General features: G+C 43.2%; 1 protein-coding gene across 1 annotated transcript in view; it reads left to right on the top strand.

The window, feature by feature from the left end:
* Positions 1–26,642, top strand: part of SND1 (staphylococcal nuclease and tudor domain containing 1) — a 442,357-nt gene that overhangs the window by 240,028 nt on the left and 175,687 nt on the right. Inside the window, exons 13-14 of the mRNA XM_084897634.1 lie at positions 3,083–3,193; positions 20,249–20,321. Of these exons, the coding sequence (XP_084753760.1) occupies positions 3,083–3,193; positions 20,249–20,321 (184 nt within the window). The remainder of the gene's footprint in view (positions 1–3,082; positions 3,194–20,248; positions 20,322–26,642) is intronic.

Raw genomic sequence — 26,642 nt, 5'->3', positions numbered from 1 at the left:
GTGGGAGGGGAAGATTTCAGTTGGAGGAAATCTGTGTGTTGGCTGTGTTTGTAGCAAGGATATCTGATCGTGTCTAATGGAAAGTGTTCACTTTTAATAGAACCTAAATTTCTCTTTTACTTTGAAGAAACAATTCAATCCCAGCACTAATTCTCCGGCTGTTAGTGCCCTTTTTGTATAAATTATCTATTCGAGCCAGACATGTGTAATTGGAGTAGAATTACTGATACACTCAAGAAAGCAGAACTTATAAATTTGTCTAAAGTGGCATAATGTCATGGCACGTAATTTAATGTTCTCTTTTCTTACTGGGCAAATGATCAACACAGCAGTGTCAGTTTCTGAACCATCTTTGGGGGTGGGGCTGGGCAGACTCTCCTGACCTTTCACTAGCAGTCAAAAGAAATGAATGAGAGTCAAGTACATGAATCTAGGCTAATTCCATTTTCTCTCTCTCCCTTTCATTCCCTTTAATTCTCTGTCTTAGATAATGGAGAAGAGAAAGACAAAAGCTGGTAAGGCACATGTAGAAAGCTTTTGTCCTTAATTCTGTTCTCAGCAAGCTTGGCTAATATATGCTTAGGATAATAAATAATGTTCCAGTGCTGTCTTTCCAAAATGATTAGGTGTTTTTCTGACATTTCCGAGAGTATCTCGAGTTTCAGGATGTATTAAAACATAATTATAAGAATGTGCTGTGATTTTTTTACCACAGTGAAAAAATTATCCTAAACAAGCTAAATTATTTCATCCGGAAAAATATTTACTGTCTACTTTATGCCAAGTGTGGCTCTAGTCCCTGCGTTACAAAGCAAGAATGAGGAGACTCTTGCTCCGACCTCATAACTTAGAAGGAAGATAGGCACTGAGGAGTTTCACAGGGGAGCACACACCAAGAAGGAAATACATGTGATGCGATTCTCGTGCCTGGCTCATAGTAAATGCCCAGTAATGATGGTGGTTATTTTTATTTCATGTGTTTTCACTCTCTTTACTGCTAAGCACCAGGACCACAACTGTTCCTCCAGGAGAAGCCTGTAATTAGAGACACGAAGCTAAGAGAATATGGCTTACACTCTAGAGAGAGAGAAAGAAGAGGAGGGTAGTGGGCAGGGTGTGAAGTCGGGGATCTGAGGCCTTCACCCACTTACGGACAGGAGACAGAGGGCAGCAGAAATAAGGGGAGCTGGTGTCCTTGGTGCTCCGCTGGCCACGCAGGTACTCAGCAATGCTGTGAATTGATTTGAGCAGCATTAACAGGAGTGGCTCATTAAACATTTGTGCTGCTTCACTTAGTATTCTCTAGCTTTTTCAAAAAGAAGCTTGTTTGTGTTGAATTTTTTTCTTGCCTGCTTTGTCATTCCAACTTTCTCCTCCAGACCCCATGTATTGACTGTAAAATGTCAATGCGCAGCAATTCAAAATGCAGTAACAAATATGTCTTTGTTCTTCTGGCATTTCCAATCCTCAGACCGCTCAGCCTGTTTCTTATTTATAACGTACAAGGGGCGCCTCTCTCCTGCCCAGTTGGGGCTTCATGGTGACACCCTCAGTTAAATTCTCACCATCTATCAACATCTACAGCTGTTGACTTGGGGCTGTTGGCATTCTCCATGCTGACAAACCCAACTCTGCGATAATGACAGCGTTTGCCAGCATGCTTATGCGGTGACTCAGGAGACAGGGTGGCCAGCAAAGCAGCCTCTTTGTGGGAGTGGATTTGAGAAGTGCTAATTCTGTGGTGGTTTGGAGATATTAATATCGTGCTGGCAGTAGATAAACAGGCAGCAGAGGGGAATCGGCCACAGCATCTTTTCCTCCTCTTCCTTCTGTACCTATTATTTTTTTCTGCATCTCTTAAAACAGTAATTCCCTGGGTTTTGATAAAGAGAATCCTTCTTTAAGTGGATTAAACATGCACATAAAATGGTTCGTTCATTTCCCAACATTTCCAAATCTGAGTCTCTAGGAGCATCAGTTTGTTAAGAGTTAACTACATTTCCAGACAGCACTAATTCAAAGCATGTGGTACAGTAGCCTATTGCTTAGCGTCCCCTCTCCTTAAAGGGCAGCTTACCAGATGGTTTGAGTGAGACCTTCCATGTAATTGTGACAGACAAAGGCATAACCACCAGTCTGACCCGACAGCATTATGCCTTTTGGATTCCAATACTGGCTACAGGTGATTTTTGAAAATTTGTTTTTGCAAAGTGAGTCCTTTGCATCAAGGTTCTTTCCAGCATGGGGAGGAACCAAGCAGATACGTTTCATTAGTTGTCTGAGAGTCATGTCCAGTGCACTCTTCTCTAGTTGGTAGATATAAGTCACTTAGAGCAGGCCCGTTTTCTAATTCTAGTAAAGGGAAGAAGATGGAACACAACCGAGAACTGATTTAAGAAGGATTTTAATCTGCATGTTCTTTAGTCCTAAGTAGTCACTCAGAGTATCTCAGATTTTATTTGTTCTCCCATTTTATGCCATTTTTCATAAAGAACTTTTATCCCACCCCAGTACCTTCCTCCCCTTCCCTACCCAATTCACCAATAGACTCACCTCCTGCACGCCCCTCTGGGTGGGAGAGCCACGGTCGGGAGTTCTGATGAGAAGGGAAGCGCCCAAGTGTTATGTCAGACCCCTGTTTCTAACACCGCCAAACTGGAATAAGACATTTGCTAGTTACAGGGTAGGCTAGAAAAGAGATTTTGAGAAATTTAGGTCATGCTTTTATGTGTTTTTTCTTTTTTATCTGTTTATCTGATGTTGTAAAGCAGACTTTTCTTATTTATAACATTCTGTAGAAACGCTGGCCTAATGTGGGCTTCTTCTCTGCTTGTATTTATCTATGGATTGATATAGCATCTGACTGCACTAGCCAAAAAGTGCTGAGCTAGGGAACTTTATTCCATCTTTTATTTGGATTTCTAGCTTAGCAGCTCATTTAGTCTTAAAATCCACGGCTTCTCCCTACTTCTCTCTCTCTGCCAGGACACGTTAAGACCTCCAGGTGCGAACTGTTATTATTTCTGTTGACTGAGCCCCATACGCACCTCTGGTGCTCACTGACCTATCTTTTCTGTTGCAGAAACATTGCTGAGGCCCTTGTCAGCAAAGGTCTGGCCACGGTGATCAGATACCGGCAGGATGACGATCAGAGATCCTCTCACTATGACGAGCTGCTCGCCGCAGAGGCCAGGTGAGATGAATAATTATTATAGTCAACACATTGGGATCCATGGCCCCTTTTTTCCTTCCCAATTTCCTGCCTAACCCTAGGCCGAATGTTAAGGGGAATAATATGCTGAGAAAGCTTATATTCTTTTATTCCAGTTTTCCCCCATGAAAAGAAAAGGGGCACACTTCCAACTTGCTCTCTAATCTTGATTAAGTACACTTGGGCCTCAGTGTTTTAAATCTGCGTAATAGAGACATATTAGAGACGATCTTTCTTTGGAGATCAAGTGCTATATAAGATGCTGCTGTCATCTCTGTGCTGCCTTCATTCCCTGGGACTAATGCTGCTTACGTGGGCAGGACATTTGCCTCTGGTTCTTACCTCCAGAGGCCTCTGCTCCCTAGCCCCTCCCATTAACACCTCCAGACCTTTTGTCATGTACAAAGGAAATAAAAACATATATTAGGAAATGAGTTCTGCTTTCACCCTTCTGACAGCTGGCAGGAAAGCATTTGAGAAGCCTGTGACATTTTACTTTTGTCCTTCATCCCTGTGGCTGGTTGCCCCAAGGACATGCATGCTGCTCAGCAATATTTCCTACCATCGACATTCTTCAAGGCTTTTTCACTCACTGAGACGGCTGTCACTGGTGGTGCTGGTTGTTGAGGGAGACCCAGACTTCCCAGGAAACAGAGCAAGATCTGGGATACTGTTGCTGAGCTGATTTGGATAGCTCAGTAGACTGCTTGGGCTCGTCCAAAGCACGTCCACTGTTTCGGGGTAAAGCAGGTGCTTGGCTCCCTCGGCCATAGTTCTGGGACCTCGTACTTTAGTTTTAGAAGTTTAGTTACTGCCAGGTTATGCTCCATAGTTAGAGGAGGAGTGAGTTTGGTCACATTGTTATTACACTTCAGAATTTGTCATTGAGATCGCTTCTCTTGCTCTTTGGCCCAGAACGTTGCCCTGATATGTGACATTTACCTCTCATACCATGGCACATCCTGATGGATAGAGCATCTGTAGAATGTCACACGGGATGTCAGCTCAGAAATCAGCCAGTCAAACTGATGCAGCTTTTTGGATTCTTTCTTGTGGATTTTCCCCAATGGGCTCAGTCTAGGACCTAATTCTTAAGCACAAAATGTTCAGTGAAAATACCAGTATCTTTGTTCATTTAAGGCAGATGAATGGCAACTGTAAAATAATACGATAGAGAATCCGTAAATGGTGTTTCTTTCATTCTTCCTCGCTTCCTCATTTTTCTCTTCCTGCCCATGTTATCACTAAGTCATCGGGGCTGAAAGAACCCATCGAAGGAAATGTGGCTTCACATCTCCTAAGTACTATTTAATGATCTAGTTACTCTAGAAAATGGACAATGATTAGACTCCAGTTAAGGTGGGATTTGGGTGGTGAATCTGTGTGGGTGAGCTCAGCTTGGTCTGGTGGTAACTTGAAAAACAGGTTATGCATTCCCAGAGAAGCAGGAACACTTAACAGTACAGTGGGATCCTAGAGTCCTATTTTCTCCCCTGGGTTTCCTCTGCCACAATGGAGATTTAATTCTGATCAGCAGGTGAGCATGAAAACACTTTGCATAGCTGCTTTGGAATGTGAGGCCACACAAGCTCTCCCTCTATGCTGTTTGAAGTAGCTGTGTTGTGCTATCCTGTTTAATGAGTATGCATAAAGAATGAATTTCTTAGGTTTTAGGCTTTAAAAAGAAAAGAGCCTCTTTAGTCCAGTAGTCATTTTGAGCTGAAGGAATGTAACAAGGTGCCTGCCTGCTAAAGCAGTGAGCTGCCTGGAGATAATTGTGTTGGGCCATTGCTTTCAGACAGATGGTGGAAAAACTGGCTTCAGGGTCAGGGCACTGTTGCAGGTTGAGTAAATGGAGAGAAATTGACTACTTCCCCAAGCCTGTGAGGCATTGCTCTGAGGCAAAGATGTAGGACAAATGGCCAGCATGAACTGTGAGTTTTCCTTTGGGGCAGTGTTGTCAGTGAGCCTCAGAACGGCAGCCCGGAGCCACCTTCTAGATGCTCACCCCCAGCGAGATGACTTAAGATCTGAGAAAGACTGGAACACCCGCCAGATAAAAATGATGGTTTTGTAGCCATTAAAACGTATGTTCAGTGCAGAATGTACCCCCTCCACCTTTTAAATGATAAAGTTGGCTCACTTCAAGATCACCTATGTCCTGGTGCTCTGTTTTTGTTTGCCTGAAGTATACAGCATTCCATTCTTCATGACACACTCCTCGCGTTCCCTTAGCATTCTTTTTTTTTTTTTTTAAATATATTTTATTGATTTTTTTTACAGAGAGGAAGGGAGAGAGATAGAGAGCTAGAAATGTCGATGAGAGAGAAACATCGACCAGCTGCCTCTTGCACACCCCCCACCAAGGATGAGCCAGCAACCAACGTACATGCCTTTGACCGGAATCGAACCTGGGACCTTTCAGTCCGCAGACTGACGCTCTACCACTGAGCCAAACTGGTTTCGGCTCCCTTAGCATTCTTACTTGCTTCTGTCGCGTTACAGCATGTCAAAGCTCTTTTTACATGCTGCTTCTGCCCCTTATCCTGCCTGTCTGTGGAGTATTATGGGAGTTTAGGGTCGTTTTCCCCAAGATAGATTAACTATATTTTTTCCATTTGAACCCTGCCTTATAATTTTATGCCCCTGTCAGTGGGCTTCCTCTGTCTCCCAGCTTAACATCCTCTGCAGATCTCACTTGAGAGTTGTTTATATCCTCCAGGGCCTTGAGTAGAACTCCTGACAAGAATGGCTTCGATGTTGACCCCAAGTCTCTGACTGCGTGAACTTTCACTTAAGTGTCTTTGTTTATCATCCTTCAGCCACTTATTAATCTTCAGTGATTACATGCTGAACCAAGCTAATTTGAATTAATTTCCCAAATAAACTTCTTGAGGTACTGTGTCTAAAGCTTTAGCAGAGGCCAAATGAAGTGCATCTGCTGTGTTTTTTTTACTGGAATTCGTTCAGTAAAAAGTGGTTTGTTAGGCCCTCCCCACAGGGGTGTTGATTCCAACAGGTTTCTTTGTCTCTGACCCCCCCATCCCTGTTTTTTTTTCTGGTTATCACCAATGATATCAGCATGGTGCACAGAGCTCTTCTATTGCTTTACTTTCCACAGCATTGCTCGGCCATTAAACCTTTTAGAGAAACCTTGTAAGCTATGGAAAGGGCAGCCTGTTAAAGGGTCTGACTTCTCGAGTCAGTGGACCTGCCTGCCCAGGAGCTGAGCTGATGAGCTTCCTCGGGGCTCTGCAGCTGCCGCTTCCTCTGCAGAGGGGGGTGGAATGATCTGCCAGCCTTTCTCAGATCATCTGATGGGAGCTCAGGGAGTGTTGCCTTATGCGCCCATTGGGAGACCAGGTGAAACCAAAGAGAAGAATACCAATTTCTAGCTTGCCTGTTGCTTTCAAGCATATTCACCTGCCTGCCAGAAACACGCTCAGACCACCTCAACAGCTCTGTTCAGTTTGCTGACCCTTCCAGGCTCCTTCATACAAATGTCTGTCTGCTTCTGGGATACCCTCGTGATGCCTCAAATGCACATTCTAGCCTGTTTAGAGGAAGCCACATCTTTCTTTGTTTAACACGTTAAGCACCCAGTCAGTCACCGGTGACTCACACTGTACTTTCCGTCCGAAAGACAAGACAGGCTGGGCGCTTAACGTGTTAAAGGATAAATAAGCCCCTAGTTCCCACCGTGCAGACCTTCTTTTCCAGTTCAGTTGTCTATTATCTGCCTCTCCCTCATTACCTGTGTCCTGGCAAGATAAGGTTTGGCATTTTTGTATGTACTCTCCTGGGCTCCATTGAAATCCCTTGACTTTTTTTTTTTTTTTAAGGATTTTTAATATATATCTTATTGATTTTGTACAGAGAGGAAGGGAGACGGATAGAGAGTTAGAAACATCGATGAGAGAGAGTCATCGATCAGCTGCCTCTTGCACACCCCCTACTGGAGATATGCCCACAACCAAGGTACATGCCCTTGACAATTGAACCCGGGACCCTTCAGTCCCCAAGCCGACGCTCTATTTATTGAGCCAAATTGGTTTCGGCGAAAGCCCTTGACTTTGTCCAGGGTTCTGAGAGCTCTAGTGTGTGTCCTTCTGATTTTTAATTAAAAAAAACTTAGGAGAAGCTAATCCACATTTCTTGGTCATACTCCTGATCTTGGTTCTTCTCTTTAGAGACGTTATTGGGGCTCCTTTGAGAGTGTGACACATCATTTCTATTCTGCACCATGCTAATTTTTTACTCTGCGCATTGATTTTCCAACATTTCCAATTCTTGGTTAATTGCAGTATGTCTCAGTTGGCTGGCCTGCTGCATTTCTAGTCTTGATGAGTAGTCTCAACTGAAGGCGAGCTTTTTAATCCTTCAGAGCATCTCTCATATTCTTCTGATGGATTTCCAAGCTACTGAGTCATTAGAGGGACCTTTCTTATTTTCTAAAGTGTTTATATACTCTATTCTGCATACTTGATATAACACATCCAGTATGATTTAAACAGGCTAGAATGTGAATTTCCTTAGCATGCTAGAGGAGAGGTCTTCCAAGTTGGCTTTTGTTGAGCTTCTGATGGACACTGAAGATGAGCTGGTGATGCTTGGAATGATGCTGTGTGCCTTGTTTTCCTTGGACATCCGTACCTGGAGAATATTTTATCCGTGTGCATTCTTTACCTTTAACTGTATTTAAAAATGTCTTACTTTAAGATCTCCTAGAAACCGTTAGCCTCTGCCACTCATTGCAGCAAAACCCAGACGTTTCTGTAAGTTCAGAAGTTAGGGTTTTCTTTATTTTATTTTTAAGATATTTTTATTGATACTTAGAGAGGAAGGAAGGCTGAAGGAGAGAGAAAGAAACATCAGTGTGCGAGCGGAACATCTATTGACTGCCTCCTGCGCATCTCCTGCTGGGGATTGATCCCACTGCCCAGGCATGTGCCCTGACCAGGAACCACACCTGCAACCTTTGATGCACATGACATGCCCAACCAACTGAGCCTCACCAGCCAGGGCTGGGGCTTGCTTTTTCTTTTTTTGTAATCCTGACCGGAGGAGTAGGATGTTTGTTCCATTTATTTTTAGAGAGAGTGGAAGGGATGGGGAGAGAGAGAGAGGGAAAAAAAAACAAAAACAAAAAAAAACATTGACGTGAGAGACACATCTATTGGTTGCTTCACGCTGGAGCCCTGACCAGGACAGGATTGACCTGTAACCGAGGTATATGCCCTTGACCAGGAATTGAACCCTCCTCGGGTTGACGCTCTAACCACTGAGCAAGCTGCCCAGGGTGGGGGCTTTATTTCTTTAAGGCACCCCCTACTGCTAAGATTTTGTGATATTAAGATAAGGTGTATATATATTCAAAAAAGAATATGTTGCCTTCGTTTGACTGTGGGAAAGCAATTGTTTTAAACAGTCTGCTGTGTCTGAGCCAATTTAAATGAATTTCAATTCATTCTGGATGTGTATAATGAGTCTAGGGTTATCGCCTAAGAAGAGAAAAGGGCAGGCTAGACTCTCTCTTGTGTGTTTTCTATTTCTGGCCCAGAATACTGCAGATTAAGAAAACTGTGGTGTTGTCTTCCATCTTTGAGAAGCAAGCATGAGCCTGCCCCTCTCTGCTCTGCCTTGTCTCTTCCTTCTCTTCCTAGGCCTTCACAGGGGCTATTTTCTGATTGAGCAAACCTTGCTATTATTTTTTATTTTTTTAGAAAATATATTTTTATTGATTTCAGAGAGGAAGGGAGAAGGAGAGAAACATCAACGATGAGAGAGAACCATTGATCGGCTGCCTCCTGAATGCCCCCCCACTTAGGATCTATCCCCAAACCCAGGCTCTCCACTGAGCCAAACCGGATAGGGCAGCACCTCCTTTCTTCAAAAAATTAAAAACCAACTAGTGCTCCTGCCTTGCTGACTTCTAAGTCTCCAAACCCCATCAAAACCAGTCCTTGATTAAAGTCTTATCAAATTGTTGTAAGTAAGAATCTCCCGTGGCGATGTAATTTCCATGCCTTTGTAGCAGTGACTTGTGAATGTGTGTTGCATTGGCACTGAAGTGCTTTCAGTACCACTGGGAAAGAAGTGCTCTTGGCCTCCCGTTCTTTATTTAGCCACAGCAGCTACCATGTTTTCTGATTTATAGAAAATTTTCCCTCAAAATTTCAATAGATGGGGGAAAAAAACACCTGTGCTTTAAAAGTATAACACTTTTTGATAGAATCCTTCCTCTTGGTATCTATAATCTAACTGACATTTACAGTATTGGTTATGAATGTAAGGTGAAGACTCTTTCACCCGCACTTTCTGTTGCAAAGTTAAAAACTTTGACTTTAGGATTCTTAAATGGAAAAATGGAAGAGTTTAGTACTTCTGGTTTCATAGTCCTGATTTGTTAAATATCTTAATAAGAAGCAAGTTTCATCTGCATACCAATCCAGTGAGAAAATTTGTGTTGAATTTGAGTGTGCATTTAAAATTTTTATATCTAATATATCTTATCACCATGTATAGATTACATGGGTTAACCAGTTCTCCAAGAAAACAAATCATTCCTTTATGGGGAGCAGTTATTCAAGGCTAGTTTATTTTCCGTGTGATGGCTTTTCATTTTTTTCTTTTCTTTCTTCTCATTTCCATGAGTGTATCCTGGGGCCCAGGCAGTGGGGATAATAGTGGTGGAAAAAAAGGTAATGGACTCAAGCCTTGCAAAGCACGCAATCTCAGAGAGACAGGCATTAAATAACTTCAATAGCGCCTCTAGATATTGCTATTTTCCCTATTTCTTCTATTTTCTTACCTGTTTTCTGAGCCCCTCCTCTCTCTCCCTCTGTGTTATTAATGCTGCCTGCCGTACATCTTTTTTATTCCATCTTTTTTATTAAATTTTCTCATGAGAACATCTCTCTGAAATTCAGCTTCTCTATCCAGCCTGTGTACTTATCTTCTCAATAGTTCAATGACACAGCTTTAAATAATCCAGGAATTCTCACATTCAATCTAATGACCTCAACAAATGAAATTTATTTTTGTTTAAAACGAGATCCTTACCAGATACTGTTATAAACAGAGCTTGGATTGAAGCTTTTCTCTCTGCGCAGTTGCAGATTCCTGTCCCTCCAGGGAAGGGTTGGGTTTTTAGCCTGAGCTTCATCGAGAGCTGGAGTTGGGCCAGTTTTCTTCTGTCCTATTCAGCACTTGCACTGCATCCTGCCAGTGCATGTCGGAAGCCAGTGCAGAGGAAGGAGGCTGTTCCTTCTCTTCAGTATCCTGATGGCTTCCCTTCTTCTTTAACCAGGAGTGCACACCCCACTACATTTTGGACTTGCAGTTAGGTGTCATGGACATGAGGTTGCTAATGTTATGCAGCATGTGTCAGTGTGTGTGGCTTCGCTGTTGGGGTGTAGGGTAGATAAGCTATTGCAAGAGTCTGTGATAACAGGAAAATGCATTAAAAGAAGTGGTGTAGGGAAGTGATTTGACGACACAGCTGAATGTGGGGAAATTGAGCTTTTCCCTTTCTTCAGAAAAGATGATGCACTCAACATCCCAAATAGCAGTAATCAATCTGCATTTAAGGCAGCACAAATGGCCACTTGTAGAGAGCTGTCTAATGTCTCTGTTTCCAAATAGTTTTCTCCTTCAGGATATTAAGAGGATCTGTTCACTCTTCATGTTACCCTTCCCTTCCTGTGCTACCCCCAGTTCCTGCTGAAAGAACTCAAGTTGTGAGACTCACCTTGCCGACTAGTGTAAGGAGTTTGGGATAAAGTTGGAACCTATTTGTTTTTTTTTTTTGTTTTGTTTTTATACACAAAGCTGTGAGTGGTTCTGTCAGCTCATGGTCAAATAATGAACTCATTGTAAGAAATAGATATCTCTGTCCAGTCTTTTCTGTGGTCATTAATCTAAACTTGTTATATTAGTTTGGAGGAAGTCATTCTAGAATATCCATCCTACATAATTCTGTTTGTCAGCCTCCCTCCACCCCACCCCATCCCACTCCATCCCGTCCCATCCCATCTCAGTTCAGCCATGATCATTTATCTGTCCACAACAGCTTGTCTATTCTCTCCCATCTCACTGTTCTCTTGGCTAGATGGCTCTTGCTTCTTTCACACAACTCCTAAATATTTGAAGTTTCAATGTATATTTCAAAATACATTTGAAGATGATCAAATGGGAATATAATTTTAATCCAAAATAATTTGTAACAATGGATTGATAACACTTGACTACTGACCTTTTGGAATGTCTTATAACTTGACTCCCTAAACCAAGTCATTCTCAAAGTATGGTCCTCAGACCAGCAATGTTAATGGCACCTGGGAACTTATTAGAAATGAGAATTCTAAGGTTCCTCCAAAACTCCCCCGCCTCAGACTTACTGAACCAGAAACTCTGGACTTGAGTCCCAACAGTCTCTTTTACCACATCCGTCAGGTGCACCTGCGACCTGAGAACCACTGCCCTAAACAATTCCTGACCGCCATGAAACAAATCAAAATATGTGTCCTTCTGTGGCAACTTAATGATCTTATTGCACTGTGAATTACAATCACGTTTGTAAGTAATAAAGAGCAAGGCATGGAATAACAGGCTTTGGATTTCTTTGTTGTGTCGATCCTAGTAGTGCCTTTCCTGTAGTTGCAGCATCCTGTTCCCACCAAGTTAGTCAAACAGCTCTTTATTCCCTTTGACTCTTGTCTCTGTCCCCTTCTTCATATCCTGCATTCATGGCTTTTGTCAGTTCCTTTAGAGGCGCCGTGACCAGTGCTTGAGAGTGGCTTTGCTTGCGGTGTGCGGTGGCTGAGTAGGTCCGCGGGCTTAGTATCCACAGATGTCTCTATCCTGCTTTACTCTAAGTCTTGGAAACCTCTCAGGAGGACTATAGTTTGAACAATTAATCACTGATACATCAATGCATGAACAGAATTTTATAGCTACTGGTGAAGGGGAAATCCGCTTCATAGCTTTCTTTTAAATGCATTATTTTTTGCATATACTTTTCTTGCATCTCGTTTTATCCTAAGTTGCCCCAACTTCCCTCTCCAGGTCTGGGCCCAGAAGTTGAGATGGAGTACTTCCCATTCCTTTTGCCTCTGTCTGCATCAAGTTCAGAGATCTAGATCTAGATCTCTGGTGGATGTCATGGACTTTTCCCCAACAGGTCCCAGTAACTGTAGCTTACATTGGAAAAATCATTTTCCGACCTAAGAATCTGCTACTTTTCGCTCAGTAAAAAAGAGACATTAACATTTTCTCTGATTTGTTTATGTTACAGAAACAAATATATTATCAGGTACATTGTGATAAAAAAAAACAAAAACAAAAAAAAACAAAACACAAACAACACACAGTCTAAAGGAGATTTGAAGGAGCAAATGAAAAATTGCAAATATAGTTGTGTAAGAATGGAGATGTAAGTGGATATCTGAGTGTCATGAGGAAGGAGCACCTAAATCAAAGAGTTATCCACAAATAGAATCCACAAGGCAAGGCGTGTTCTGTCTATCTGGAAATGGAAAACAATAGTGCTTTGCTGTCCTATGACACAGCACTTGCACTTCTGAGAAAGGGTAATTAGTGAGGCACCCAACAGTTTATTTATAAGTCATTCCTCATAGTATTATTTATAATATTAGGAGTGTTGTCCTATGTTATGAAGAGGTAATATGCCAATTGAACATCAAGCCGTCACATTGGGGGAGAGGGGCTCTGGCCCCTCTACACGCCTGCCACTGGAGTCCCCTCAGCCCCGCCAGAGTTCTCAGGTCCTCCTGCACCCCCCACTGACTGACAGCTCACCCAGGCGCCTCCAACGAGCTGCCCATCCCTCTTTTACTCCCTACCCTGAAGCTGGAGCCTGACTGTGGTGTCCAATAAATTGGAAGTTATAACTCATGTTGTTGAGAGTATCCTCCATTCCTCAGCTGAGGCTGGCCACTCTGCGCTCCTGCCACCAGAGTGCCCTCAGCCCTGCCAGCGGCCTCACATCCTCCTGCACCCCCCACTGACTGAGGCTCAGCCAAGCGGGGCTGGCCGAGGCTTGCACTGCCGGCAGTGGCAGTAGCAGAGGTGTCATGAAGGCATTACATCCCCCTGATTACTGGGTCACTTCCCACCTCTGAGTGTGTGGGCATCCTATTAATAAAAGGCTAATATGTAAATGACTGAATTGTGGAATGACCAGTCACTATGATGCGCACTGACGACCAAGGGGCAGACACTCAACATAGGAGCTGCCCCCTTGTGGTCAGTGTGCTCCTACGGGGGGAGCACCGCTTAGCCAGAAGCTGTGCTCACGGCTGGTGAGCACAGCGGCAGTGGTGGGAGACTCTTCCACCTCCATGGCAATGCTAAGTATGTCCAACTAATGGCCTTAGTGGACCTAAACTGTCAGGCAGACATCCCCCAGAGCTTTTGGACTGCAAGAGGGCGCAGGGCCAGGCCGAGGCCTCTCCACCAAGTGCATGAATTTCATGCACCAGGCCTCTAGTGTGTATATAAGCTTTTAGAAATTATGGTAATGATGCTTTTGTCTTGGAATGAATTATTGTTATGCCAATCTTTTTTCTGATGGCTATTTATTGCCTTTGTTATCAAGGTATGAAATATGAAAGCAGTGTCATTGAGGCAGTTTAAGCGATCAGTACATCTGATCTCACCTTTCTGAGGCCTTTTCTTTTCCAGCAGACTTTAGACTGTTATTGACCAAGAACTAATCGTCCTGTGGTCCTAATGGGGCCATAGAGTTCATTTGCTTGTATTTCTCATCAATTTGGCACTGGGATGTCTTTTCTCTGGTGGTTCTTTGCCACAGGGCTCAGTTTTTCCTCCTCTCTCTTACTAAGCACTGCAGGTCTGTTGTCATGCCTGGCACAATAGCATATGTCTTCACTTCTCCTTATATTAATTTTAGATGAAATGATGGCCTAGATGTCTTGGTTATTTGCTCCCCTGCCTCGTAATGCCTACTGAGTCATTAGTCTTCCCACTTCTTCTTGACTGTGGGACTCAGTTTCCTCATTTCCAGTCTGCCTTTGCTCCATCTCTCCTCTTATCAGTAATTCTGATTTCATTGAATAATCTTAGTGCCCCCACTGCACCATTCTGCACTTGTGCCTGCTCTGTATCTTATTTTCTGAGTGTCAGGACCCTGTTGCTTCCTCCAAGAGCCAGTAGAGAAGCCAAAGGAATTGTTTATTGCTGTTATATTTCATTGGTATCTGTATTTGCTTCATGCTGAAACATTGTATTCGTCAATGTGATCTGAAACACAGTGAGAGGTACTGTGGAAGTGACTCACTCTTGGTCCTGCTTTCCAGCGTTTCCTGTATTATCTACTTTAGGACTTTCATATAAACCTGCCACTTGGTTCTGCTTTACTGTTCCTTTAAAAAAAAAAAAAAAATATATATATATATATATATATATAGAATATATATATTGAATATATATAGAATATATATATATATATATATATATATATATAAAATTGATTTTTTACAGAGAGGAAGAGAGAGAGATAGAGAATTAGAAACATTGATGAGAGAGAATCATCTTGCAAACCCCCCACTGGGGATGTGCCCACAACCAAGGTACATGCCCTTGACCGGAATCGAACCCAGGATCTTTCAGTCCACAGGCTCTATCCCCCAAGCCAAACCGGTTTCGGATGCTTTACTGTTTCACTGTTTATGGTGGCCAGAGCTTAGCTGCGACTCACTGCCGTTCAGATTGTTGCTAGGCTTGCTAAGGGCTGTAAGCTGATGCCTTGGTTCTTGGTGCACTTCTGCTTCTGCTCAGAGGCCAGGCTCTTCTGCCCTGTACCATTCCAGGTAGTAAAAACCATATGCCTAAGAACGGGAGCATGCCCTCAATGCATGCAGGAGAGCCAGGTACCTCACTCTTTAGCCTGCGGTCACTTTGGCATTGTCCATGTCTCCAGTTTGAAATATTCTCAGCGTTCTGCATTAGTCAGTCACCAGTCATTTGTTCAGCTTTGCTAGGCACACAATAATTGAACTAGATGGTTCTGGGTTTATATAACTATTTGAACATAGTTCTGTGTTAAATATGGTAACAAGCATCAAGGACTGAATCCTAACCCTCAAAAGGCCTGAATTCTAGCTATGGAAATAAAGATGAACACTTGATGCACTTTGAAAGCAGTATATTGCAGCTTATAATTACCTGCTGAACTGAGCCTGTCTCACCTCCCCCCCCATATGAATATTTATATAATTTCACTACCATTTCAAAGTCATCTGTAAATACTCCCAGTATATAAACTTCAGCTTTCCTAGGACCCCAGGTTAAGAATTCCTGATGTGATCATTGTGTTACGATTGGGATGATAATTGTGTTGCTATAGCTCTAAGTTGTAACTCTTTATTCTATACTTTGGACCTGGAAGAGCACACATAATGAATAATTTTTGTGTAGAGACCTGGAGAAAATGGGCTTAATTGCATGAGAAGGATTAATGCAGAAAACATGTGAAGATATAAACTGGGGCTGCAGGGTAGAGGCCCTAAAAAGCTAAGCATTTTAATTTCCACTTGATGTCACAGGCTGGGGGTCTTTGTTCTGGGTGGAAATAGGGAGCAAAAGGATGAAACAGATTTTTATGAGAAGCCATGCAGCAGTGGAACACAGTGCTGAATCAAAGTAGTGTGCAGTGTCAAACGAAACTGAGTGAATTTAGTTAAAGTATTCTGGATGTTATCTTGGAATAAATTGGTGAGGTACTGGCCCAATAGGGAAACAGAAGGGCCACGTGAGTTCACCTAGGAGGGAAGAAAGTATCGGATGATGGATTAAGCAGAAGCAGAGTTATGGGACTTTTTGGTCCCTGGTTACCAAGAGAGCATTGTTTAAGGGAAACTTAAGAATTCAGGATCTCCTCATGTCTTTCCGCTCCATAGCTTCCCTTGCCACATCGTTTCCCTGCCAGTTCTCTGTTGTAGGCCATTCTGCTTTCCACCACTTTATTTCCTTTAAATAGATTTTATATATGAAAGCATTTCTTTCTGTGAAACTGTTGGAAGCTCCTATTCCCCAGAAAAATTCAGATATATACTTTTACCATTTTAGGATAGTTTGTAGATACTTCAGCTAAATGTGCAGCTCACGTAGTTCCCAGGTGAATAATTCCTACCGTGGCAGCTCTTTTACGGTTGGTGTTATGTTGCATCTAACCATAGAGTCTTGGACTTTCTTTGTGATCTTACAAACTGTTATGTGTCAGTGGTGCTTGGAGAGGGTTGGTCTTGGTCTGTAGGTTTTTCTGTCTGAGATAGGGACCCCGGAACCTAAAAGCAAACTCTTTTTCCTTTGCATAAAATGTGCTGAGATGCTAATCCTGTTGTGCTCAGTCAGTGGGGGTAATCTTGTTTTAACAGTTGATGGTTTTATTGTCTAGTGGGGAAGCAGGAGCCTCTCGTGTGAGAATTTTAAACTTTGCTGTTTAAAGGGAGAAGCGTGTTTCTAATGATTGGAATGGGATTCTGCTCCCACACCGCAGCTTCGAAAAGCTTCCAGAAGCAACCTGGGAAGCTGGGTTTTTATTTCTCTTCTGACCTTTACCCCTTTGCATGAATGTGGATGTATACTCACGTCTCCTGGCTGGTGGTGATTTCTGTCCATTGTTGACATCGCCGGTCTCTGCCATCTTTGCACACAGCAGCTTCTTGGAGACTAAGGTTCTGCGAGGGGCAAGCTGTGCTCTGCCCCACTGCTTCCTTCCTCCTGGCTGGCCGGAGCACAGCCTGCCTTTGTGAGAAAGCAGCTATTAAGCAGACGCAGCAGGAGAAGTTTAGAAGTCAGGAGTTTCATGCCTTGCCTAATGAAAAGGGATGTTGAGCTATGGCTGCAGCCTGTGGGGAGAGGGGATGCAGGAGGGGCATTGGCGTTTGCTCTGTGGAGCAGGTTTCAGTGGGAGCAGACCTGCTCGCTGACTCCCCTCCCATGATTCAAAGACAGTGCTCCCCAAACCCATCGCAAAGGAATTAGGTTATATAAGACGCGCGGGTCTTGACTTTATTTACCATCCATCCAACTGTTAGGGGAGTCCTGTCCTATAGCTGTATAGCCCTGGAACAAAGGTGTATTGTGTCCCCTTTGGAAAGAACTGTGGCGAGCCTGCCACTCTTGGTGTTTGCTCCTTTCCTGTTTGAGATACTACACTGGGCACTTCCCCCAGCACTCCCCTGCTGAGGCATTATTAGGCTGGTGTCAGGCTGAGGGAGGCTTTCTGGAGATGGCTCACCAGCTTATTTCTGCAGCAGCACGGGGACAAGAACTGAAGCAACCCTGGCGCAGGGCAGGAGACTCAAGCAGAATTATATAACCATTTAGCTCATTTCTCCGAGCCCTCTCGTTTGGCAGCCCGAGTCCAGTGTATCACACTGTTGGTGGGATTATTTGTACTTAGTATTTACAAATCATTAACTTTCAGTGTTGCCTCTATTTTGTTAACAGCAGTGAGAACTGTTTCTATGCGATCTTATTTTTTTTAAATATATTTTTATTGAACTCATAAAAGGGAAAGGGAGAGAGATAGAAACATCCATTGATGAGAGAGAAGCATTGATTGGCTGCTTCCTGCCTGTCCCCCACTGGGCATCAAGCCCGAAACCTGCAACCCAGGCATATGTGCCCGGATTGGGAATCCAACCGTGACCGCCTGGTTCATAGGTCAGCGCTTAACCACTGAGCCATGGCTGGGTGGTATATGATGTTATAATACTACTTTCTTGCTGCCTCTTGAATGTACTTGAGATTGATCTAATTTAGCTGTCATAAGCATGAAAAGATTAAGTTTCTGAAGGTTTCTCCAAAATTAATGCCTGAATGTAAATAAGATGTCTGATAATATCCTTTTTAGGAACAAGGTTTTCTTTTCAAGAATTAATTTTAAAGAAGTCTGGTTTGTTTGTGTTTAAATGTCTTCTGCACACTGTAATCCATGTTTTTTTGCTTGGGGTATTATTTTTTTTCTCGAGTGGCATGCTGAATCTTGGCTAAGTCCTAGATTTGTGCTTGAGACACAGAGCTACCCTGGGGTCACAGAACAAATCCTTTGCCTCGAACCTGTTTTCTAACTTACTGCTCAGGCCCAGTTCTTTCCTCTCAGACTGTACAAAATGCTTTCCGGCTCCCAGGAAAGGCCAGAGTTCAGTGCTCTCACATGAACTGTCTGTGTCTAGGGCAGGTCCATTTGTTTCAGTCGTCCTTGTTGCTAGAAGGAGATAGGGCTGGGGGCATTTTTGGACGTAGCGGGCCTCTCCTTGAAGGAGGTGAGTTGCAGTCAGGTGGCTGCGTGCTTGCCTTGCCTCCAGAGGCCTTGTTCTGCTCCTCGAGGTGAAGGTGGCAGAATGGGGAGAGGGAGAGCCTGTTGGTGGCAGAGGATGAGTTAGATCTGTTGTTGGCTTCCAGCCAGTGGTTTCCCATGGAAACTATCCTCTCTAGTCCTCTCCCGTGAGTTTACAAATCCCAAAGGACTGGGACCGACCTGGAGAGCCAGCCCCGGTCTGTTATCATGAACAGGCTCCCTGAATGATCAGTCCTTGGACTAAATTGTAAAAGGAAGAATCTGACCTGTTTGCAATTTCTAAAGCTGAAGGAGCCCTTGCTTCAGGTTCAGGCGGGAGCCATGGTATTCAAGGAACTTTGAAATGCTTTCTTTCGGTTAGCAGTTCAGATCAGAGTAAGTGTGTGATTTTTTTTTTTTTTTTTTTTTTTTTTGTTAACTCTGTGCTTTCATACCTTACCCTCATCATGGAATGAAAACTAGATAGTAAGGAAAGTGTTTGCTTCTGAACAGAAGGCATTTAAGTCAGTTGAGTGAGAGACAGATCCCCTGTGGAGGAAGGGCCGAGGGATGAACGGTACTGGCCCACATATGTAAGAAATATGACGGTTCCACCTTGTGTTGAGCAACACTCACCTCATTTGGTTTATGTGAATTGGATTTAGAAAGTCAGGGCCTGGAAGTACCCCCAGCAGAGTGGTGTCCTCTATTGCTGGGCATTTCGTGGGAGCCTGGGTGAAAAGAATGTAGAAGAGTGGTTTCTAGTGTGAGGGTTTGATATATTTGACCCTGGTCTGGACAGTTTTCATTTTCTCTGCAATTTAGAAACTGTAAAAAGGCTAATCCACAGAATGGGCCCACCCCTGAATCTCTGTTCCTCATTCTCTAAACTCAGGAATGTTCCCTGCTTGGGTCTGCAAACTGGCAGAACACAGGAGGGTCTGACCTGATAGTGCAGTGACTTATTTACCCATCAGCTTTCATTCACCAGTCCTTCATTGTTACATCAGTGATCGTACCCAGTGATGCTCAAGGCTTCAGTCCCTGTTACCATTCAGGGGGTTAGGGGATGAAAGGTCGGAGATTAGAGCAACCCAACCAGGGGTCAGATATGTGGCCGAGTCCCAGAGCTCCTGCTAAAGCTACTATTACTACAACTGAGACTGAAATGAGGCTTCCTGTCATTTATGTAGCCATTGCTAACCTCTCCTCTGCTGTTAAGTGGCTTTTCCATACAATATTGCTTCATTCAGAGCAACTTATCTTTTACCTGGGAGGAACTTATTTCCATTAGAATTGGAACACTAGCTACATATTTTGCATTTTAAATGTTTCATGTGATTAAACACAGAAAGAAACATTATTACTTGTGTTTCTTAGGAGTCTCCTCTTCCAACTATTCTTCTTTTATGTCTGGAACAATGCCTCTAATTTGGAAACAAGTTCCGAGAGCTCTCTGATTACCAGGCACACCGTTAGCTGAAACTAGCAGCCAAGTACTGATAAGTGGGTTTAGAAGAGCGTGCTTCTATTTCCCTCCAACAAGCACTCTTGCAGACACTGGCTGACTACTCAGCCGTGTGTAGTGTGACTTGGGCAGTGAGTGATAGACCCCTCCATTTGAACGACCCCTCTTCTCACCAGCATCTTCCCACCCTTCTACCGCTTCTCACTGTGATTTGTATTTAATTGTGTTTTTTCTTCTCCAGAGCTATTAAGAATGGCAAAGGATTGCACAGCAAGAAGGAAGTGCCTATCCACCGGGTCGCAGACATATCTGGGGTGAGTTGTGTCCCTGAATAGAGCTGTGTGGCGCAGAGGTGCCAAGAGCCTGGCTGCTGATTCACCAAAGGACTTCAGCTCCATATTTTCTGTAGCTTGTTCATTTTCAGGCAAAAAATGAATTTGAATTTCTCCAGGGCTGCTGCCTAAGCATCTATAGAGATTCTGTTTAATATTCTGAAGAAAGCAGACTTCCAACTGGGGCTTAAATTCAACCTCCTATCTTGTCACCTGGGCTATTCTGTTGCTTTTCTATTTTTTAATTATTATTACTTAGAAGATATTTTTTTCCTGTTGTATTAAAATAAAATTGCCTCTTTTTAAAATCCCTGTTTAATCCTCACTATGACTAGGCAATCTTAGTGGGAAAAGGCTGAGTATAGGCTTTAGAACAAGTTTAGGTATTGATATTTATTTCCTCATGACTTTTTTCCCCCCTAGGGTTGCCTCTAAGGGGGAAAAATGTGTGAGCATCCTTTGAGCTAATGGATGTAGATGCTGGGAAGACTAGAACACGAGATACTTTAAGGCTGTGTCCAAATGAGTGGTTGGTGATTAGGACCCTACCCTTGCACGATTAGGATCTCTTGGCTAAATAATACCTTTGCTAGGTGAGGGGGTTTATTTGTTTATTTAGCAGGTATTTCAGTGCCTGCTGTGCCTAGAACTGGTCTAGGCACTGAGAATATAACAATGCACAAAACTGATCAAGTCCCTACAAGCGCATGGGAAAGGTAGACAATAGCAAAGTCAGGGCGTGGCAACTCCTCTAAGGAGACGGAGAGCAGTTGAGGTGCTGATTTTGATAAGCTGCCCAGAAAAGGCCTGTTGGTTCATCAATTCACCCTCAGTTCCTAGGACACACCATCCATTTCAACTTCCGTAGTCACTGATGGTTAGAAGGGATTCAGGTCATGTGAGGGATGACCACATAGCCCAAGGGTGGTAACAGAAGAAGGACCAGTAAATCTTAGTTTGGACACTCAGGAAGCTCGCCTTGGGCACCAAGAAGTAAAAGCAACTATAAACAAAAGCTGCTAGAGCTCAGCCTTCCCCATAGCAGTGATGAATGAGAGTGTATTGTCTTCCTGTTCTGTTCTCCGACCAAGGCTAGCTGAGGCTTTGCCTTTTGTCCCCTGTGATTGCATATCATGAATGTGTCTGTCTGGCCATGTCGCCCTTACCTAGATGTAGTGGTGGTACTCTGTTCCTATTAAGCACTGCAATTCTATTGAGCTTATTTTTCTCGGTAGCCAGTCACTGCAGATTACAGATTAAACACTGATGCCTACAGTAGTTGTATCTCTCTTTAATGAGTGAGGAATATTGATGTGCATTCTTCATAGTGGAGAGCCCCACAAACCTGTTGCTAATGGCTCTAGAGCCACAGGTGACTAAGTTGTATCTGTTCATTGTCAACGGTATGGTATTATCAGCCCTGTTTTCTCTGTGGCTTACCTTGCTGAGTTATTGTTTACATATATTCTATATATACCTGCTGTGGCATTCTTAACAATATTTTCCCTAATATCATTCTCAACATTTTCCTTAATAGCATTCTGTTGGTGAAGATGGGGTAATCAAAGGATAATTTTTTTGCTTGTTCAATTACAGGTTGTGGGGAGAGTTACAAATACCTATTTGGGGAAGCACAATGGTGATCTACATTAGGCCAAACACACCTGGTCAAAAGCTTATGCAGGCTCACACTCTAGTCTAGGGTCTCCTAGAGGCTAATTGAATCCTAGGGGCCGGGAGGTGCTCTCTTTGGGCCTGTGGAGTTCATTGTGAATCTACGCTGCCTCCTGCTTTAGTGTGTTTTGGTGTTTTCTTACGTTTGTCTGTCTGTTTTTTGGTAGCAAACTTGGCTCTTCTGCATCTTCTGCACCTGTTATCAGGATCTTAGGAAACTTGTCTTCATATTCCTTCTTGGTTTTTGTTTGTTTGTTGCCCCCACACCCATCTTTAGCTCAGTTTCATGTGTATCTTTATTCTCCTTTATATCTGGATATCGAAGGTTTAGTTTGCTTTTTATGTTATTTTAAAATAAATTCCAATTACTTATCTCCCAGTTACCACATAAATAAAAGAGAAAAACTTGAGCAAGTGGGAAGTGAAAAGCTATTTCATTTAAATAGATGTCAGAATGACCTTGTCTGTCTTCATCACATGTTGTTCAGCTCAGATTGAGGGTTTGCTCTCCTTTCCTTTTTCTTTGTTTTTGGTGCCCTCTAAAACAGAGGAGCTTTCTCTTCCCATCCCAACCTTCCCTTCTTTCTGACACAGTGTCATGCTGAGTGTGTTTGGTACCCTGGTGCCGGTGAAGTGAGATGCATGGGTTTCAATGTCCTGAAGCCTGCTGGCGGTGCTACTGTCTGGGGGCATGTAGGCATATGGGGTCAGGCAGGCAAATAGTTTACAGCTAGATGAAGAAACATCTAGAGTAAAGGCCTTGGAATACACACATATTAGGGCTTCATAGAAGTTTCTCAATCTTTTTGTAATTTTTAACTGTGTTATTCTTTTCCCTTCGTGACCCCCATCTTAGTTTCAGGTTATGATAAATGGAAGTTTTTGTTAAACTCACAGTATACATATAATGTGCTGCCAAAATAATTGACTGTGAACTGGTATTTATATACTACCTCTCCCCACGCCAATGCACATCCGTGGGGACAGGTGGGGACATACAGTGTGGGGCAAAGTAGGCTTATAGTTGTATCCACTTCCACATACAATAATTGTAAATAAATAATAATACAAGAATTAACTCTGCTTTCAGTACGTAGATACAACTGTAAACCTACCTTTGTCCCACTCAGTATATAAGCTCCTTATATTTTGTCTCCTAAACACCCTCAAGAAATGTGCTATATAGAATAGATTATCATGTTTGTGAGACAAATAACCAGTAATGCTGTTCTAATTTTAGTGGCTTCCACCTTTTAGAGTTGAGTTTCTACCTTATTGACCATATCTCTTCTCTTGCATATTTTAAAATTTATATATTGATTGATTGAGAGGTAGAAAGAGAGAGAGAGAGAAAGAGAGAAAGAGAGAGAGAGAGAGAGAGAGAGAGAGAGATTGATTGATTCACCTATTGTTCCACTTATTCATGCATTCATTGGTTGACTCTTGCAAGGGCCTCTATGTGCCAGTCAACTAAGCTACTTGCCAGACCAGAGCCTCTCTTCTCTTGCATTTTTAAAAATGACTTTACCAGATAAGGGTCAGAGGGCATTAAAATGCCTCATAAGAACTTAACAAGTGCAAAACCTCCCTGGCTGGCTTCCTGTGGCAGCAATCCCAGCACAGGAGTGACAGGATGACTGCCTATTTTGGCAAGTGAGACACTGACCTCTGCGTGAGGAAACAAGTAGGCTCTTCATGTCATTCATCAGCTTTCCCAGGGCTGGGCTGGGCAGTGTTGGCTACTGAGTGTGCTCTCTGACTGGGTTCTGCTGTCCCAGTTGTGCCTCTTTTGTCCCTTTCCATACTGAGAGCTCAGTACAATTTTGTGACTTTTCAAAAATGTTACGATGGCTCCCAACTTGTGGTTCTGTTTTCTCTGTGTTAGTACAGACGATTTTTCACACTAATGTAACTGGATGTTTTTCCATAAGGGACGTATTAATAGCATCTGTCTAATGCCAACTGAGTGAACCCTACCTTTTGGCTAAGGTTTTTTTAAACCTGGCTCTTCTGCATCTTCTGCACCTGTTTTCAGGGTAACACTAAGGGAAAACATGGTGCCAATCTAGTCATTTGAATCCTGAAGAAGTTACTATTTTCCTTTAGTTCTAATTTTTCAAGGTGAAGGAAGTGAGGTATTGCAAGTCCTGCTCATTGCTTCCTTTCTTAATTGTCCGTCCAGTTTCCTTCAGGTCATGTTATTCCAAGGATTGTGAAACCAACTAAGAATTTGACCCATTTGGAAGTGCATCCGATAAGGTTTGGAGGATGGTTCTGTGGTGACTGGTCCATGTCACACAGGTTCATTATTAGTGGGTTCTGTTTTTCCCTGATCCCCTCTCCACTCCCTCACCAGCATACAAAAATGTGAAATGTGCATGTCGGTGAAATATAAGGCTGTTGCTTATCTTGGATTTATTATTGTTTTTCCCATAGCCTGTTCTGTAATAAATACAATTTCCTGCAGATATAGAGTGTAAAACAGGCAATAAAATGGGTTGGTGCGTGGCTTACTGTTGTTCTGGTAAATCAAACAAATCAATTATGGTTCTGAGGTAAGAGCTCCCACTCCTCAGGTTGCAGCCAGCACTTTGATTCCCTCCTGTGCGGCCTGCACGTCTCTTTCATCGTGTGTGAGCAGTGCCGGGTGAGTCACAGTGTCTGTTTTTGGTTCCTCCATTCCCACTGTGTCCGTTCTTCTCTCTGGTGCACAGCGAGTTAGGATGTTTTGTTTGTTTGTTTGTTTGTTTTGTTTTTTAAGCAGAAGGAAGTTGTTGTTTTTTAAAATATATATTTCATTGATTTTTTACAGAGAGGAAGGGAGAGAGATAGTTAGAAACATTGATGAGAGTCATCAATCAGCTGCCTCTTACTGGGGATTTTCCTGCAACCGAGGTACATGCCCTTGACTTGAATTGAACCCAGGACCCTTCAGTCCACAGATTGACAGTCTACCCACTGAGCCAAACCGGTTTCGGCTGTTTGTTTGTTTGTTTGTTGACGGCACCACAAGAAGGTAGAGGCAAACCAGCATGCTGTCCTCTCCAGTCATATTTCTCAGTCCCAGAATGGGACAGATTATTAGAATGGGGTCGTACTTCTCTTGACAACTTGGCTGCTCATTTCACTGTTGTCTCTTCTGCTCTCCTTCCATGCCTTCACTAAGTTCCAGTGTCTTTGTTTTGTTAACAGCTGCTGTGCTCACTTGAATATTGCTTTCTTTGTTCATGCTACCTAACTTTATTGTAACCTCTATCCATGACTGGTTTTATTGGCGATACATAGTATTATTAAGAACGTGCTAAAACCATAACCTGCATTGCTCTGAGGGTAAGGGTCCAGATTTATGGGTAATATTTACTCCATCACATCATGAAATGGAGACTTAGAGAATTGATCAGTGGGATTCAGAGTTGAAATAGAAAGGGTGGAAGTGTTCCTTTAAAATAAATAAGTAAATACATAGGTAGGGTTTTCTCTGACTTTTTCCTTTAATTCCTGGTTTTTCAGTGAATTCTTGAGCTGGAATAGCACCATCCTCTTTTCTCAGGGTATTTGAAGCAGCCCTTTCTACAAGAGGCTTGGGGACCTCTACAGAAGTTCTCGTTCTGTGAGTTCTCATGGAATTGGGCCCCAATTGAAGAGTTTAAAAGTAATATTTTTGGCTGCAGAGAGTGGTTTGCTCAGTAAGTCTGGAGAGAGTGTAAAAGCAGCAGCACAGTCACCCAGAGGCTTTATAAGTTAGGTCTGCATTCAGTTAACCCTTTATATGCCTTCTGGCCCACTAGGCTAGGTTGTCTTCTTATTTTCATATAATTCTAAAAAGCCTTTTAGCTAGTTTCTCTAATCCTTAGTAACTGGATGTTATAAATGATCCTTGTTTTTTTTTATTTATATACTTATTGTTTTGTTTGATTTAATGGCACTTCCCTCTCTTGCTCTCCCTTAGCCTGAAATCACATTCAAATGTCCCCTTTGTGCCAGACACACCAGGTCAACCCCCGTGGTTCTGCCTGGTGGCTTTCTGTGACCTGGAAGGGTTGCCTAGCTCTAGAGCTCCAGTCACACCATAGCCTCTGGACCCATGGCTGGGCTTTGCATTTTCTGCCTGGGGAACTCCCACAGAAACCCTGGGAGAGCCCACTCCCTGTCTGCTGGCCTTGCTCTCTAGAGCAGGCATCACGTGCTCCATGAATATGATGGCCGCTTGCCAGGAGCCAGGGTTAGTGCTAGTGGTGGGTTCCCAGGGTGGTTTCCTTGCACCTCTCCTGCACCCAGCAGCTCAAGCTTTTAGCAATTTAGAGGGAGGTATTTCTGTCTCTATTTGTTCTTCCTCTACCCCAGCCAAAGGTTCCTGGGCTGCAGTGTGCATGTGCAGCTCACTGACTTGTATTCTCACAGCACAGAAATGTGCCCTGCAGCCCGCTGGTGCTAGGCCATGGATGCCAAAGTGGCAGCTCCTGTGAATATTTCTCCCAGGCTCTTTTTATTTATTTCTCCTTTTCCTTTCTTTCAGCCTCTCTCCCACCCTCATCTTCCCATCACCCCCGCCCCTCCCCGAGCCCTTTTCCTCCCATGCCCCTTTCCCCCTCTCCCTCTGAAAAACAGGTGGATGGTAAGGAGACCCAG

The sequence above is a fragment of the Pipistrellus hanaki genome (assembly GCF_964339955.1).
Source record: "Pipistrellus hanaki genome assembly, chromosome: 10".
Classification (NCBI taxonomy): Eukaryota; Metazoa; Chordata; class Mammalia; order Chiroptera; family Vespertilionidae; genus Pipistrellus; species Pipistrellus hanaki.
This window is presented reverse-complemented; position numbering and strand designations above follow the sequence as displayed.